This window comes from Periplaneta americana, chromosome 9 (assembly GCF_040183065.1).
Source record: "Periplaneta americana isolate PAMFEO1 chromosome 9, P.americana_PAMFEO1_priV1, whole genome shotgun sequence".
In the NCBI taxonomy this organism is placed as follows: Eukaryota; Metazoa; Arthropoda; class Insecta; order Blattodea; family Blattidae; genus Periplaneta; species Periplaneta americana.
Window position 1 is genome coordinate 51,314,745 of NC_091125.1, and position 18,301 is coordinate 51,333,045.

Genomic DNA, 18,301 nt, shown 5'->3' on the forward strand with positions numbered 1-18,301 from the left:
TATTTTCTTTAACTATTATTCGAAAGAAATATGCAAATAGAATTACACATGCAGATGAAAACATTTTTTTCGCCACACAAATGGTATTTCTCTCCAAAATTAAGAAAGGTTTCATTTATAAATTGTACAATTTGAGTAGGTAGGCCTACCGTACATATATAATTTATGTTTCACAAATTTTCATAAAACAGACCTACGTAATTATTTCTAAACGAATTTTTATGCTTACAAAATTCGGCATTTAAAAGTGATATGGAACGTCAAGCCGGAATGCAAAATTGGCTTTACGTGAGTTAATATGACGCATTAATTCCATATCATTACCGATAGCCTAATTACCAGACTGCAGCGCAGGGTACTGAAACACATTAAGTTATGAACTCACGGACGACTGTGTTGTGTAGATCGAGGGGAATGGGAGATTGAGAGTGCAGTTACTTCTTTCCTCAAAATGTAAACATTCAGTCACAGTAGGACACAAAATAAATGTTCACGTTTACAAATATATTATATACAGTGCATTTCTAGTACAACAAATAATTGCCTAACATTACATTTTTCAATTTACATTAAACTGTACAAGTTTTAACAATATAAAATACTGGTAATCATTTGTGTGTGAGCAGAAAAGATAAAAATACACAGTACTTACATAAAATATATTTCTTCACAATTCAATGTATTAAATACAAGGTACATTCGCAATGTATCAAACGAAAAGTATCTCCTACTTTCATTCAAAATAACTTTTTTCAAGAAATGCTAAAGGGATGTTGGCATGTACCAACATTATACACAAATCTCGATTAAATTCTTTTTCATGTTTTACTTCTGATTTTGATGTTGAAGGCCAGTTTTAACTGTATAATTAAATATGTGCTATGTATCTTTTGCTATTACACTTTTGAAAGAATCTAGTTCTATCTGTCCTTATACTTTTTTTTAACAATTTGCAAAATTCAGTACTTTTCTCCTTTAATAAGAAAATATTACTTTCCGAACTTCTCTATAAGTTCGTTCTGAAGAGAATGCTTGGTGCTCTTAATTTTCGACATGTTCCTCAGTAGAATGAATTATAAAATAGCAAAATTAACACTAACACAAATATGCATGTATGAATAATCAAATACATGAAAAGGAATAAAATATACTTGTTTACTAATAGGATCTCAAGTACATGTGGTGATTGCAAGGACCCACGCCAAGTAGAATTAGAAAGGCAGTAATGCAATTTCTTACGAAACCAACTGTACTTTCACAGTCCATCCCACCCCATGGGTCATGACGTCATGTATACTCCGTGCGTTCCAAACTTCAGTCTTGTGAATTGTGACCCTAAGCCGCAATTAGTTACTGATAACTATTTTAAGAAAATAATTTTGGTGTTTCTTTACTTTAGTGGCACAAACTGTTGCCAGATATGGGTACAGTGGCTCTTTAATAGATGTGGGAAGACAGTAGTAGCGACATCTGTGACTATCTTCGTCACAGTCAAAGTCCATGGTCTCCTTTAGCTCAGGCATGTAGTGAAGGGAGGCTGAGCAGGCTTTAGCCCCCTCCACAATTGGACCACAGCTTATACTAGATAAAATGCCAATTCAATACTTTCAAATAAAAATACTTTGTATTCAGTTTCGTACTTTATACTATGTCAGTAAATAGCCAACGTATTACCCAAAACAAAATATTACTGGTGACCTATAATACTATTTGACTTCTTTAAATTCAGTAAATACCATTAAAAGATGTGTAATTGGTCTGCGAACCGAGTCAACCACTCCTCAATATGCTATTAGGAGCTATTGTAAATGTTTAAAAATGGCCTTGTAGATTTGCGATCTCAGTACTGCTTATTTGCAGCTGAAAAGCTGTTGAGTTCTTGAAAATCTATTCATCAAAAGATAACAGGGAAGTTAATGTTTTAATTGATAAGGGCAAGGCAGCAATAATCGAGGCAAACAGGAAGAGATGGATTCCAATAATAAAAACAACTGTTCTATGCTCGGCATTTATTTACCACTAAGAGGCCACCGTGACAATGATCCATTCAATGTTATTACCTCAGTCGAGCCATTTTCATCAGGTACTCTCGGCGTGTTTCGAAGTCTTCTAGATTTTATGACAGATACAGGAGATAATGATATATAGAATCAGTTTAAGAAAGCAAGTCTCAATTGTACCGTGATAAATCCTACTATACAAAATGAATTAATTTTATCTGCTGGGAAGTTAGTCACATGATCATAATCAAAGATATTAATCATGTAAGATATTTTTCAGTTTTATATGATGAAATAACAGACGTCGGCACAACAAGGCAGATGACATTGAATCAGATATTTGAATATGACAACCTTCGTTATTTCGACAAGAATATTTTAGTTTCATGTCAATAACTTCAACAGAATAACTTCAAATGGAGTAATGGAAAGGGAATTTAATTCTCTTCACATAAAAATAACATAGTTTTATAATTATTCCTGCAGCATATTATGCAACAAATAAATAGAACTTATGCACACATTTCATTGAATAAAAATTTAATTGTATTATTTATTTGTTCCCTACTATATTGGGTTGTACTGAATTGTATTTATCTATGTAATTTCGTAGGAGGGACTGTGGTAAATTTTCTATCTACAAATAAGGAAGGTAGATGTGCTAAATTAAAAACACAATATAAATAATTTTTCTTTATTAAATCTCAAAATAGCTTCCATTCCAAACTTAAAATGTTGATGCAAACAGGTTATGTTAACATGTAAAACTCCGTTCACATTAAAAAACACATCGGAATATGTATTATATGACTTTCTTGTGTTATATACATGTGTGTCATATAATACATATTCCGAAGTGATACAGTGTTAAAAGTTGTGTAATCAAGATGTATAAAAAAACACAGTTTTGTAATTATTTCTGCAACACATTATGCAATAAGAAGTGAATGGATCTTATGCACGCATTACACTTAATAAAATTGAGCACCAACACGCAATAAAGTAATATATTTCACTGAGCTCAGTATACTCAAATTGAAAAGCCCGACTCTTTGAGTGACGTCACACAACCTGCATCACAGCCTGGTCTAGATCGAGAAGGCATTTTCCAACACAGTTCCTGTACTGGTACATGGTCGCTTTGAACATGTGCAGTACGAAAAATGTGTTCCAACACAGTGAAAACTAATGTATTCGTCCATGTACTGCAGTCAGGCTTTCCAACAAACTGTTTACACGGAATGTGAACTGTCGGAAGTAGTCCGTGTGTTGAACCATATCTCCCACTACAACGACAAAGAATTTTTCGATCATTTCCGCATTAGTCGCAGAGTTGTTAAAGATGTAGCGGACCAATTTCAACAAAATGAACAACATAAAAGGCACTATGGACAGTACGTAAAAATTTCGGCATTCCACCAGGTTATCAGACATATTAAGCTTATGCAAAATTTACGCACTTTGATAGGGAACAATTTTAAGGGATTGTCGAATTGTTTATTTTCTATTTGTTCCAGGTTCTCATTTTCTTGTGGTATATTGGCCACCAGACATCAGGCTTTTATGACGTTGCCGATAGATATGACATCGCTATCAGTTCATTGCACAGAATTATTAGCAGAGTGGCTACAGTTCTAAGTAATTTGGCACCACAGATAATCACGTGGCCCATAGAAAATGAGAAGTCCGTAAGTGCCGAATACTTCAGAATGAACAGATTTCCTAATGTCATTGGAGCCATAGATGGCTGTCATAACAAAATTGACAAACCAAACAATGATCCGGATTCGTATATTAATAGAAAGGGATTTTATTCGGTGCAGGTGTGTTATTGAGATTTTTAAAATTAGTTTATTGAGCTTCTACAGACAAAGGAGGTGAACATGAATACTAATCTTAACGAGCTTTCCTTTTTTCTTTTATTTTCCAGATGCAAGCTGTGGTGGATCACACAAGAAAGTTTATAGATATATTTATTGAATATCCTGGCTCTGTCCATGATAGTAGGATTTTTAGGATTTCACCTCTGGGGAATCATTTAGAGGAAAAGTGTGGCTGTTACCATTTACTTGGTGATAGTGGTTACCCCCTGAAAAGGAACCTGCTGACTCCATTCAAAGACAGAGGCAATCTTAACCCACAGCAGAACAATTACAATTTAAAATTATAAAAAAATCGCTATGTTGTGGAACATGCGTTTGGGCTTTTAAAACAAATATTCAGACAGCTATATCATATTAAATTGAGAAGCATTTTCATAATTGCTAATATTATGAGGGCTGCTTGTGTTTTGCACAATATAGCATTAAATGACGAGTTTGCTGTAGGCCTAGATGAAAATAGAATAGACTTATACAATCCATTGCATCCTCCATTGCAAGAATTAGAGGAAGAAGACAAAGAGACTAAGCTGACTTCGCTTAATTTTCAGAGACGGTCTCTCAGTGGATAGGTGATCCATAACTAATAATCTCTTTTGTTTTGATACTGAAGGTGCAACTACTGCACCTGTCTTTAAATTTTGATTTTCATTGTCAGATACCAGAGTAGAGCTATCCAAATTTTTTTCTTTGTTTATCTTTTATGCCGTTACATTTTTTAATATCTAACTTCGTTGTAGCAACTAATCCCTGCATTTCTAAACCATATAATTTGCATTTAGCTTTCATACCTTTCCACTTCATATGGGAAAACTAAGAGAACTTCAATTTTCTTCTAACTAGAACAAGTTTTCGGCTTGAAGTACTCATTTTAAGTTAACAGCAACGTTCTTGCTACACTTTTATAAGACAAAACAAATTGAAAAGAAAACAGCAGTTTGAATTTGATGTTGAATGTTTGAATTTTAATCAGTGATTTATGTAATAAGAAGTGATTAAAATCATGATTTAAATCATTCCATCCTGTCTGTGTGTATGACTATTGAACATGATGTTGGAAGCTTTCGATATGGTGATTTTTTACTGCATGGAGGTAGTAGACCTATTTAGGGTAAAAGGTTGGTCACATACTAATGCTTTTCATACATTTTTCATATGCTGTAGTGTGTAAATATTACAATCAAGTTTCATGCAGTAAACATCCACCCAGAAATACTACAAAGTTCAAACTTCAATGTAGGCCTACAAGATACATCTACAGAAATGGAAACAGAAACTACAGTGAATGTGAAAATAAATGTTAAAAGTAGCTATTATGAGAAGGAAGATTAGATTTCGTCATCGTGACAACTGCTGCATCTCAAAATTTGTTGTTCTAAAAGTTTAACTTTCTTTTCTAGGAGTTCAATTTTCCTGACCTCATGTTCTAATCTTCCCCTCTAGTATTCTAATCTATCCTGTCTAATCTACTCTAAAACACTAATCTTCCTTTTCACACTTACCTCTTTTTACATTTCTTTCCACCTTCCTGCTCTCACCCACATTCTCTTCCACAGCCCTTTCTGTTTATTTTCCCTAGATGTAACTTCCACTACTGTATCGGATCCAGATGGAGTTTGGGGTAATTGATAAGCACGGGAACGCCATTTCGTAGTGCTTTAGCAATAACATCTTTAGCAAGCCTTCTTGCTTCTGTTGCATTCAAACAATTATAAAATACGATAATTTGGTCAAAGAAGCATCCGTTTTTGGTGTAAAGATAATTCGTTTGGCGTGTTTCTTAATTGAAATTACGAAATGGCGTTCCTGTGCTTAACATTTATACATATATATATATTGCCATACAGCTCATCCATGTCTTTCGGCGAACTCGAAAAATCTCCTTCCACTACCCGTTTGATTTTTTGCATCAACATACTTTTTGTAGTTTCTGTCCAACACACGCCATCTGTTTTCACAATTATTTTCTGTTATGTTTCTTTGCATTAATTCGCTCAGTTCCTTTGAAATCGCTCTCCACATCTGCTTAACACTTCGAATTTTGTGTGTTCCTACACACTGTCTGTATTTTTTTTTTTTTTTTTTTTGTAGAGGTCGATCAACAGCTTCGTCCCATTGACGTCCCAATGCATTGCAATCTCGGTACTGGAACTGCTCGACCCTGCTCCTGCTCCCACATTATCAAAATTCTCAAAACTAAGGAATTCACACATATCTGAAATAAACAGAAATGAGCACATAAGTAGCTACCGTACTGTACGTTCTATTCTAAGTTCATTAGGCCTACATTAATTTTTGTAGTTAATAATAATAATTACTGTTATTGTATTACTATTGCATTATTGTTTTTGTCTTTTATAGTAAATGAATGCGAATGATCTAACTGTATGAGTAAAACTGTAATGAAATAAATACTGGTATTCATTGTATGTATAATGAATTATTGTAAATATAGGCATAAAATTTGGCGTATGTAATTTCTAAATAAAATACTCTCTCCATCATGAAATTAGTCTATTACCATGCTAATTACCCTATATTAATTGTTTAATTCATATTCCATTATCATCATTTCATTAAATGTTTGTTACCTACCAAAAGGTTGCAAATTAGCTTGTTTGTATAATAATAACAAAATAAAACAGTGATATTATTGTATTATGAATATGATATTAGCGTATATGCTGTTTAAACAAAATACCTACTTTCCATCTTTCTAGAAATCTGTATCCAAAATATATTAGGATCACAAAACAAAAAATCGTAGGAAACTGCCAAACAGCTGATGCAGGACAATTGACACTCGACACCATCGGCCTATTATATAGATCTGATCACGGGCCTATAGTTTACTTGCAACATTTACGAAAATACACGCTGGCACAGGGTAAAAGGTAAAACAATGTGCAAAACGATCCCCATGACTTGGCGCTACCATGAATATGCGCCAAATGTGGTAAATCCATGGTGGCGTTAAAGTAAATAATTACGAAAATGTTAAATAAATAGCAAAGATATGTAATTAATTAATTTGAGAAGCAAGAGAACAACATTTAAACCATTTGCATATATATTATAGCTACCTGCAAAGTCAAAATTAAGTAAATGAATACCACAAAAAGAAATGCCGTATTTAATTTATTTCAAAATCACTTCAAGAGAGTCGAGTCGAGTCGAGTTGAGTACCTAATTACTGCATTATTATTATTATTATTATTATTATTATTATTATTATTATTATTATATTTCCGCATTTTTCATTGTTTATAAAGCGTTACTTTTTTAAAGTGCCTTCTAGATACTTAACCTCGAAGTAATATTGCGACATGTTATCAATATCTATTGGTAGATACTAGAAGGCAGTTAGTTGTGATTGAAAGTAAAGAATACTTCTACAATTAGTGATTGTGACTTAATTAAGTTCAATTGTAAGTACTGTTTACGTTATTGTAAAAATGGCCGTTCCGCCAGCAGCATTGGTGAATAGAAATAAGAAACATTTTATGGGAGTTCCTGCTCCATTAGGTTATGTTGCTGGTGTAGGTCGAGGTGCAACTGGATTCACAACTAGATCTGATATTGGTCCTGCTAGAGACGCTAACGATGTATCGGACGATAGACATGCTCCACCAAGTAAACGAAAGAAAGGACATCAGAAAGAAGAGGAAGAAGATGACGATGAGGATCTCAATGATTCCAACTATGACGAATTTTCAGGTTATGGAGGTTCACTGTTTAGCAAAGATCCATATGACAAGGATGACGAAGAAGCAGATGCAATCTATGAAGCCATTGATAAACGGATGGACGAGAAGAGAAAAGAGTATAGAGAAAAGAGACTAAAAGAGGAGTTGGAAAGATATCGACAGGAAAGACCAAAAATACAACAACAATTCAGTGATCTGAAGCGAGGACTAGTAACTGTGACGGAAGATGAATGGCGCAATGTACCAGAAGTGGGTGACGCGAGGAACCGCAAAGTGCGTAACCCGCGCTCTGAGAAGTTCACGCCGCTACCAGACTCTGTACTAGCTCGCAATCTGGGAGGTGAGACAGCAACAACCATCGATCCTGCAAGTGGTCTGGCGAGTGCTTTTCCTTCAGGCACAGCCACGGGTATGTTGACACCCACTGGAGATCTGGATCTGTGCAAGATTGGACAGGCTCGCAATACATTGATGAATGTCAAATTGAGCCAAGTGTCAGACTCAGTTGAAGGTCAGACAGTTGTGGATCCGAAGGGCTATTTAACTGACCTCCAGAGTATGATACCTACATATGGTGGAGACATTAACGACATTAAAAAAGCGCGCTTGCTTTTGAAATCTGTACGTGAAACAAATCCAAACCACCCACCTGCTTGGATCGCTTCTGCCAGACTAGAAGAGGTGACAGGAAAGGTACAGGCTGCAAGAAACCTCATAATGAAGGGCTGTGAGGTGAACCCGAAATCCGAGGACCTGTGGCTCGAGGCGGCCCGACTGCAGCCACCTGACACTGCCAGGGCAGTGATTGCACAAGCTGTTCGACACATCCCAACATCAGTCCGTATCTGGATTAAAGCAGCTGACCTGGAGCAGGAGACAAAGGCAAAGCGAAGGGTGTACCGCAAGGCTCTGGAGCACATCCCAAACTCAGTGCGTTTGTGGAAGGCAGCTGTTGAGCTAGAAGATCCAGAAGATGCGAGAATTCTTCTCAGTCGAGCTGTGGAATGCTGTCCCACCAGTGTCGACTTGTGGTTGGCCCTGGCAAGATTGGAGACTTATGAGAATGCCCGCAAGGTGCTGAACAAGGCCCGTGAGAACATCCCAACCGATCGTCAGATCTGGACAACAGCTGCAAAACTGGAGGAAGCGAATGGTAACAATCATATGGTGGACAAAATCATCGAGAGAGCTATTACTTCACTCACGTCAAATGGTGTGGAGATCAACCGTGAACATTGGTTCAAGGAAGCCATTGAGGCAGAGAAATCAGGCTCAGTACACTGTTGCCAGGTGCTGGTGCGTGCAATTATAGGCCAAGGAGTGGAAGAAGAGGACAGAAAGCACACTTGGATGGAAGATGCAGAGGCTTGTGCAGCACAAGGAGCATATGAATGTGCGCGAGCAGTATATGCCCACGCCCTCGCAACATTTCCGAGCAAGAAGTCAATCTGGTTACGAGCTGCATACTTCGAGAAGAACCATGGTACTCGTGAGTCCTTAGAAGCCCTGCTGCAGCGTGCTGTAGCCCATTGTCCCAAATCTGAAGTGCTATGGCTAATGGGAGCCAAGTCCAAGTGGATGGCTGGGGATGTGCCTGCTGCCCGTGGTATTCTGTCACTTGCATTTCAGGCTAATCCCAACTCGGAAGAGATCTGGCTTGCTGCTGTGAAGCTGGAATCTGAGAATTCAGAGTACGAACGTGCACGTCGTCTGCTGGCCAAGGCCCGTGCATCTGCCCCAACACCAAGAGTGATGATGAAGTCTGCAAAGTTGGAGTGGGCGCTGGATAACCTGGAAGCATCACTTCGGCTGTTGGAAGAGGCCATCAAAGTGTTCCCTGAGTTCGCAAAGTTGTGGCTGATGAAGGGACAGATTGAGGAGCAGCAAGGGCAAGCAGATCGCGCCTGGGAGACATATAATGCTGGTATCAAGAAATGTCCCACGTCTGTACCTTTGTGGCGTCTGCTGGCCTCACTCGAGGAGCGGCGTGGCATGCTTACAAAGGCACGCTCTGTGCTTGAGAAGGGGCGACTGCGGAATCCTAAATGCGCACAACTATGGTTAGAAGCTGTCAGGGTTGAATTCCGTGCAGGACTGCGGGACATAGCAAACACTCTAATGGCAAAGGCTCTACAGGAGTGTCCTAATGCAGGAATCTTATGGGCAGAAGCTATCTTCCTGGAGTTGCGGCCACAGCGCAAGACAAAAAGTGTGGATGCTTTGAAGAAGTGTGAGCATGACCCTCACGTGCTGCTTGCTGTGTCCAAATTGTTCTGGTGTGAACGCAAGATACAGAAGTGCAGGGAATGGTTCAACCGTACAGTGAAGATCGAGCCAGATCTGGGAGATGCCTGGGCTTATTTCTACAAGTTTGAACTTCTCAACGGTACTGAGGAGCAGCAGGAGGAGGTCAAGAAGCGGTGTGTTGCTGCAGAACCTCATCATGGCGAGCACTGGTGCAAAGTGTCAAAGGATATTCGTAACTGGCGACTCAATACAGATCACATCCTTATCATGGTGGCTAAAGATCTCCCCATTCCTGTGTAATTTCTCATTTTTGTGAGACAGAGTTACCTATACTGTAAAATTTAATTTATAAATTAATCACTACCCTTGTAGTTTACCTGTGTCTTATCATTTTTTTCCTGCTGCGTCATGAAACCATGCAGTCTAGCACTGAATGGTTAGTGAAAAAATGTGCCAGATTGTAAAACTGTACGTCGATCTCGACGCCTCCTCCAGATGTTCAAGAAGTGGTGTGTAGTGCTAATGAGAATTTGTTCTTTTGTAATTATGCCCTATTTCGTATGTAAAGTTGTGGAGATAGATCTCTTCAGAATGCCATGGAAGTGATGCCGGAAAAAAGAAAACATTGAAATTTATGCTTATTTTTTAGTCACCTAATTCTGAAAGTACTCCACAATATTTGACTATCAGAACGAAACTTTTACTTGAGACATTCAGTTCTTTTGTCAAAAATATAACAGTAGTTTATTTGATTGTAATTACCGTATTTTTTGTAAAATTAAACCATGCATATATCAACACTCCAGAACAATTGGCTACTGTAGCTATAGATCTTATATTGTTCCAAATAATATAATAGGAATTCCCCATCTGTATGCTGTATATCAAAAGTTGTACAAGACTTGTTGTACTTGTATACAATTGCAAAATTAATATAAACCATCATATTGTTAAAGAAAATAGATAGGTCACTTAATTCTGGGTACAGTTTTGAAGAGACCACTATGCCTAATGGGTTCTGATGTACCTATAAACCGTTTTACCGAATCTATTTATTTTGGTATTAACTCATGGTGGAAGTACAATAAAGTTGAGCTGTAGAGAGTTGCTTGTTTTCTTTCATTGTGCATAATGCCATTTTGATTGGACTTTTCAGTGAAGATACGAGTGTTACGACTATGCAGAACATATTATATGAGGAAGGATAGAAAAGTAACGCACAAAAATTTTTGACGGAATACTATTTCAGTTAGGACGTTCAAAGTTGGCAGATAGTTTGAATCTTGCGCCATAGAGAGCAATGGATCGATCAGGTGTCATCCTGGTGCAACGAGCAGTAACTACCGAGTAAAAATGGCATGTGTGCTAGCATCGTCAACTTGTGTAAAAACGAAAAAGTCTGAGTGAAATATAGGCAATCATCCATCCTACAATCCAGACTTTGCACTGTCTTTTACCTCTTCAGACCAATGAAGAAATTTCTATGAGGTCAATGCTTCAGTTTGGATGGAAAAGTGGAATCAGTCATGCACAGGTGGCTATACGCCCAGAAAACACAGCTTTATGAATGAGATGTACTGAATCTGATGTCATGATGGAAGAAATATGTCGAGAGACTTGGTTCCTATATTGAAATAAAGGTAAAACCTGTAGCTTTCTTGTGCATTATTTCGTTCTGCTTACCTATTAAATATGTTGTCAGAAACAAATTGTTGTGCGTTACTTTTCGATCCTTCTATGTAATTATTTTGTTTATAAGGGCAGTTTAAAAAATGGATATTAAGCTGTATATTGGCCAGTAAGAAAAGTCAACAATTGGATTGCAGGAACCATATTTATAGGGATAAATAATCATGGTTTAGGTATTGTGAATAAATGACTCTTACTGAAATAAAAATTTAGGATTGGTGTGAAAGTTTACTTTCATATAACATAAAAATCTTACCGGTAGTTATGTTCTTACTTTCACAGTGAATAACAGCATTAGTGGCTGTAGTGATTGTGGCAGTGACATTGGTAATTATAGCCTATATATTTGTGTTTCAAGAGGTCGTTTATATTGGCTAAGTGATGACAGAAGATAAAAAGGTACATTTTTTGTATTTGCCTAAAATCTTTTAGATGCACCATTTTCCCACTAGAACCAGTGATGAGGTGAATCAGGTAGGATCGCTCAACCTCTCTAATATTACCTTCCATTTGTGTTTAGATAGTTAGCTTATGATAAGCTCTTTCACTTTGAGGATGATCAAAGACTTGGCCTACATGACACTACTGCAATGAAGGTAAGACTGCATTTTGTGCTGTACAATATGTACAGTGTTAATTGTGCCACTCCCGTATCTCTTGGATAGTCCGTTATATTGACAATATGACTTCCTAACTGAACAGTATGCACAGTGCGAGGTCTTCTATTTTCCTGCCAGGATGGTCTCTGAGATCTTTTGTTAACAAAACCAGTCATGAAGTCATTGAAAGACAGTATGATACAGCAACTTCCAATCTAGAAAGTGTTCATCGTACAGACTCCATGCAGCTTGATTGTTACTTCGTGTCTCCCCATAAATGAGATGTATGTCATCCAACATGAATTCTGTAACCCAGAACCTTTCACAAACGGAAATGGCACAATTAACACTATGTATTGTACTGTACAAAATGCAGTCTTATTTTTCATTGCAGTAGTGTTACACACTGTATTGACAAACACAAGATTTTGCTCATTCTCGAAGTAAAACAGTCTTATCACAAACACAGGACTTCAACATTCAATGATTTAAACACAAATGGAAGATAATATCCGGAAGGTTGAGTGATCCACCTTATTCTCGCAGAAGAATTATGCATCTGTAAGATTTTTGACACGTACAAAAAAATTTTCCTCTTTACCTTCTCTATCATCCCAGAAAGTCCTGTGCCATGACATCATGGTCTAAGGCATCCTGCCTCGGACTTGCATCACGGAATGCACACTGATTCGAGGCCTCATGAGTGAAAAAATTTTGACCAATGTATTGGACCAGTGCCACACAGAATCATGATGCACTTGGGGAGCAATGATAGGTAGCGAGATTCGGTTACAAAAGCCCTGCTAAAACAGCTGGGGGGATCATTGTACTAACCACATGATACCTTCATTCTCACTGGATGATCAGCCACCTCTGCTTCGGTATGTGGAAGTAAGGCCACTAGCTGACTGGTCAGTCTGGACCTTTAAAGGGCTGTAGCATCACGGATTATTATTATTATATTATTAGTATCATACCTGAGCTATTGTAAACGACCTTTTGAAACATTCTGTATACACATATGTGTGTCTCCCATTATGAAGTTTAATTCATCTAGAATGCTGGGAATACCTATAACTTCTGAATCTGTGTTTGGTCACGTGTGTTGTATTGGTCTTCGGTAACATCTGAATCAGTGTTTCTGTGGCACATGTATCAATCTTCAGTAACATCTGAACCCGTGTTTTAATCACGTGTTTTCATTAAAACTTTTCAGCATGAACGGACCTGCCTGTCGACTAGCATTATATTTATTTATTTATTTATTCTGGTGTAGTTAAGGCCATCAGGCCTTCTCTTCCACAACACCAGGAATACAAATACAATAACAGAAATAAAAAGGAAAAAAAAAAACACTATAAACGAAGTAAAGTCACACAAAAATATACACAGGTTGCAGTCACACAAACTTTAAATGGGTGATTAAGTATAATTAATTGTATCCTAATTAACTAACATAAACAAGAAACTTGTGATTTTAATCTGGAGTAAAAAAAAACACAAATCAACACTTCTAGCAATATCTAAAAAGCATTAAACAAGACAAAATGTTCCAATTTAATTTTGAATTGTGATAAAGTCCGGCAGTCCCTGACATCATTAGGTAGCGAATTCCAGAGACGAGGTATTTCTACAGTGTAGGAGGATGAGTATAGAGACGTTCTATGATGAGGGATAGAAAGAAGTGCTTGATGTCGGTTTCGAAGAGTTGTAAGAAATTGAAAGCGCGATAAGAGATAATTCGGAGTAGAAGTATGCATGATTCTAAATAGAAGAGACAGTGAATGTATTGTTCTTCGTTCCTTCAGACGCACCCATGAAAGTAACTGGAGGGAAGGTGTTATATGGTCAAATTTACGAGTATTGCAGATGAATCGTATGCACACATTATGAACACGTTGTAGTCTCTCAGCTAAGAGTGAACTTACATTAGTTAGTAAGGAATCGCAATAATCAAAATGGGGCATTACAAGCGTCTGAATAAGATTCTTTTTTAGACTAAGTGGTAGAAATTCTTTCATATGAAACAAAGAGTGAAGTTGAGAAAATATTTTTTTGCAAGTGTGTGTTACTTGGGTGTTCCAATTTAGATCGCTATCCATAAAAATGCCAAGATTTTTAACTGTTTCACTGTATTTAACAATAATCCCATTCAATGTTATATGTGGTATAGTACCACTATCAAGAGTACTTCGTAGACGATTATGTCCCATTACGATTGCTTGCGATTTCTCTGGATTTAACCTTAATCCAAATTTGTGTGACCACTGTGAAATCGAATTTAAGTCTTCGTTTATTTTATTTACTGCGTCACTAGTCTCATCAGGGTGGAAATGCAAATAAATTTGCAAGTCGTCAGCATACATATGGTATTTGCAGTGTTTTATCATTTTAGTCACGTCATTAATATAAATCATGAAGAGTAAAGGTCCGAGAACTGATCCTTGTTGAATTCCAGATTTCACGACACACCATCTTGAAGAATAATCGCATGCAATGACACATTGTTGACGTTCGCGAAGGTAGGATTCAAACCAAGTAACAGAACTTTCAGAAAGATTCAGAAGTCTTAATTTACATAATAGAAGGTCCGTGTCAACTGTATCAAATGCCTTACTGAAGTCAAGTAATGTCAGTAATGTTAATTTACGTTCATCTGTGGCTTCACGTATATCCTCATTCACTTTTAGTAGTGCTGTAGTCGTACTATGTCCATTTCTGAACCCGGATTGGTATTCGTCCAGTAAGGCATGTTCGGTTAGATAGTTCATTAGTTGTTTGTGAACAATACGTTCCAGAGCTTTTGATAGGGCAGGTAGGATACTAATTGGACGGAAATCATTTGCACATAATGGGGTTTTAATTTTAGGGATCGGACGGATAAAGGCTTTCTTCCAGAGGTTCGGGTAGGTAGAAGTTATGAGTGAGGCGTTGAATATATGTGTTAATGTCTGCAGTATTATGTCCAATATTTTCTTCAATAATATTATACTAATATTATCCACACCTTCAGCTTTAGAAGTAATACGTTTTATTGCCGCTCTTACTTCAGTTTCTCTGACATAAGTGAAGAAAAATATTTCTCTATCCGGAATTGGAGTCATTTGTAATTCGCTAACTGTCTGCTGATTGTCGACCGTATCCAAGGTTATTGACTATACAGTTGCAAAATGGTCATTTAGTCCGTCAAGAGAAACTGGCACACTGTCTACCTGAGTCCTGGGATTTCCTAAGCCAATTGTCCGTAAGTTTCTCCACAGTTTGGAAGGGTCAGCTCCCCCCTTCAAGATGTTATGAAAATGTCTTAGTTTTGCGTTTCTAATGGCTTGAGTAGTTCTGTTACGTAAGAGTTTATAATAATTATAAGAGATTTCTGTCTTGTCATGTTTAAACGTTTTGTATGCATTGTTTCTGTCCGTAATCATACTACGTATGTCAGCAGTCATCCATGGTGCTGGTGTTCTTTTTACGCGTTTAGATTTGATAGGAGCATGCTTGTCATATAAATTTATAATATACTCATTTAGTTTAACAAGTTTCTCGTCAACAGTATGTAAGGTCCATATTGAGTCCCAGGGAATCTTTATTGCGTCTTCAAGTAGTTGGGTTTCATCAATACGTTTCAAGTCACGATACTTTATGAGTTTAGGTGTGGGCTTGGAACACTTCAAAGAACATACTAGATAAATAATATCGTGGTACGAAATTCCCGAAGCCGCACATTGTCCATGTTTTTGTACTTTGTCTGCATTCAACAGATTTTGTCAGGTAGAGGGCGGAGTGGAACCGGTCTGCATAGGAATGCTCTGTGTATGTAGGTCTACCTATAAAATACAACCAGCGTCAATAGAATGGATTGCTCTTCAAATTAGTTCACATAAAGTATAATCATAAATTACATAAGTAATAGTCAACATATTGAAGATCATGTATAAAAATTCTGGTCACAATAAATATTTGAATCTCTAATACTTTAAATAACAGCGTTTCAATTCGGCCATTTACTTTTCTTTGAACTGCCAGATAATTTTATGGTTGTGTAAGTTCCTGTTCTGTTGAAATGATAAGATATGATGAGATAGAATAACTGATTCTTCACTTGCTATAGCACTACTGACTAAACTTGTTATCTTTCAAGGGAAATAATTATAATTCACTCTGCAATATATGGAAGTTTCTAAGATCTGTGATGTACATTTAAAGATAATATAACTTGTAATGTATTTCAGTTATCTGTTTGTCTGCAGAGAAATCATTAATATTAATAGGGACTGTCTTTTTCTGGTTTTTGATTATTTGTTTTTGAAATCGGTTTCGTAATAATTTTAAGCAGTTCTGCCTTTATACACAGTTTCCTGTGTAGATTTATTACTTTTGATTGTTTCATATTGAGTGCTTGTTGTTATCCTACCTAACTTTCAAGAAACATTTCATAGATATTTTTATGTGCACAAAATTTACAATAGGATTTTGAGGCAGCACATGATATCAGACTGTGCTTAAAATGTGATATGGGAATTCCCTCTCTCCCATCCTTTTTTTTTTCATGACATGAAAATTTTCATTTCTGCGAATATAGGTTTTATACTTCAAGTCTTACTCCAGAAGTGCATAGTTTTCGATTAATATCAAATTTTAGGACAGTAGGCCTATTATAAAATCAATAATTTTTCAGTTAATTTCCATCACAGAATTCTTACTAAATTCAGCGATTTGTTCTTAGCACATCATTTCAAAGATTCTGTTACACTACAGTAAATTAAAAGAGATAATTAAAAAATGTTTCAAGTATGTATATTTTCAGAATTTATAAATTCATTGAGTGAAAAGTATGAGGGCTTTTCAAAAAGTTTCCACACTGGATCCTGCAGTGGAGACAAAAGGACGGAGAAGGGTGGGGGTGGTGAGGATGGCGGGTGTGGCAGGTTTTAGTATGACTAGTCATCATAGAAAGTCTGTTGTCATAGCGGTTAGTCTGATGGTTGCTATGCAAGGTTGAACATGGCAGTGAAACTTGAAAATTGCACCAAAGTCGAACAACGTTCAGTGATACGTTTTTTGTGGGCAGATGGTGTACCAGGTTCACAGATCCATCAAAAAATGTGTGGTCAGTATGGTAAAAATGCTCTCTCACATAAAGTCATATACAAGTGGATAGAAAAGTTTGAAAATTACAACAAGTGTGACTGATTCTGAGTACTCAGGTCGTCTGGTGCAGCCTCGACTGTTGAAAATGAAGAATAAGCTAGGGATATGATCCTGGAAGACTGAAGGGTGGCGATAGAAGAAGTTGCACAAAAACTGGATATTAGCATTGGATCTGCATATTCTCTGGTCCCTGATAATCTTGGGTTCCGGAAAGTTTCTGCCAAGTGGGTTCCAAAGCAACTGACAGATGGGCATAAGCGCAACCGCATAGACATGTGTTCTTGCCATTTGACATGTTATCGTGAAGAAGGTGACAACTTTCTGCATAGGATTGTGACAGGTGATGAAACGTGGGTTCACCATTATGAACCCGAAAGCAAGAGGAAAAGCATGCAGTGGAAGCATCCAGCATCTTCAGTCTCCAAAAAAATTCAAGATTCGACCATCGGCAGGCAAGATGATGTTGACTGTTTTCTGGGATTCTCTAGGGCTTACTCTTGAGACATACCAGGAATGGGGAGCAACCATCACAAGTGCATCCTATTCTCGGACAGAACTGAAACCTGCAGTCCGCTTTAAAAGAAGAGGGAGACTGTTAGATGGTGTCCTGTTGTTGCATGACAATGCCTTTATGCCATAAATGAGTAAGATACTCTAAGCAACAGGAGGAATCGAACTTCGAAATCAGTGAGGCATTTTGTAAAAAAATTTTGACATGCTACAATACAGTCATTGCCATAAAAAAAAATGCTATAGAGTAGTTCATGGCCAGTTGTGAAGTAAAGGTGAATCTATAAAAGTTATCTGGATACTGGCTGCAGTTGGAGGTAGATGAGGGGGTATTTGCACAAGCTTTATGGGAAATTATATTGTCTCCAGAAGAAACGAGGTGACAGCTTAAGGAAGGTGACCGACATATTGCAGTCTACTTAATGTGGGCAATCAGTAGTTTTTAGTATTATTATTCTCTGTCTCTGACTTAATGCTTTTAATTTTTTGGCCTTAAATTTTGGATCTCTCATGCAATACTT

At 37.1% G+C, this 18,301-nt stretch overlaps 1 protein-coding gene and 1 long non-coding RNA gene across 2 annotated transcripts; one reads left to right on the top strand and one right to left on the bottom strand.

The window, feature by feature from the left end:
* Positions 1–2,687: 2,687 nt before the first annotated feature.
* Positions 2,688–7,118, bottom strand: LOC138705923 (uncharacterized). Its single transcript, XR_011333860.1, has 2 exons — positions 6,586–7,118; positions 2,688–6,095 (listed from the first exon to the last, which is right to left on the bottom strand). It is a non-coding gene; the product is annotated as an uncharacterized lncRNA (long non-coding RNA).
* A 74-nt stretch (positions 7,119–7,192) lies between these two features.
* On the top strand, positions 7,193–10,938 carry Prp6 (pre-mRNA processing factor 6). The gene has a single exon (XM_069834697.1). The coding sequence runs from the start codon at positions 7,336–7,338 to the stop codon at positions 10,132–10,134; it is 2,799 nt and encodes a 932-aa protein (XP_069690798.1). The 5' UTR covers positions 7,193–7,335; the 3' UTR covers positions 10,135–10,938.
* The last annotated feature ends 7,363 nt before the right edge of the window (positions 10,939–18,301 follow it).

Coding starts and splice junctions, on each gene's coding strand:
- Prp6 (XM_069834697.1), top strand. CDS start 7,336: ATGGCCGTTCCGCCAGCAGCATTGGTGAATAGAAATAAGAAACATTTT.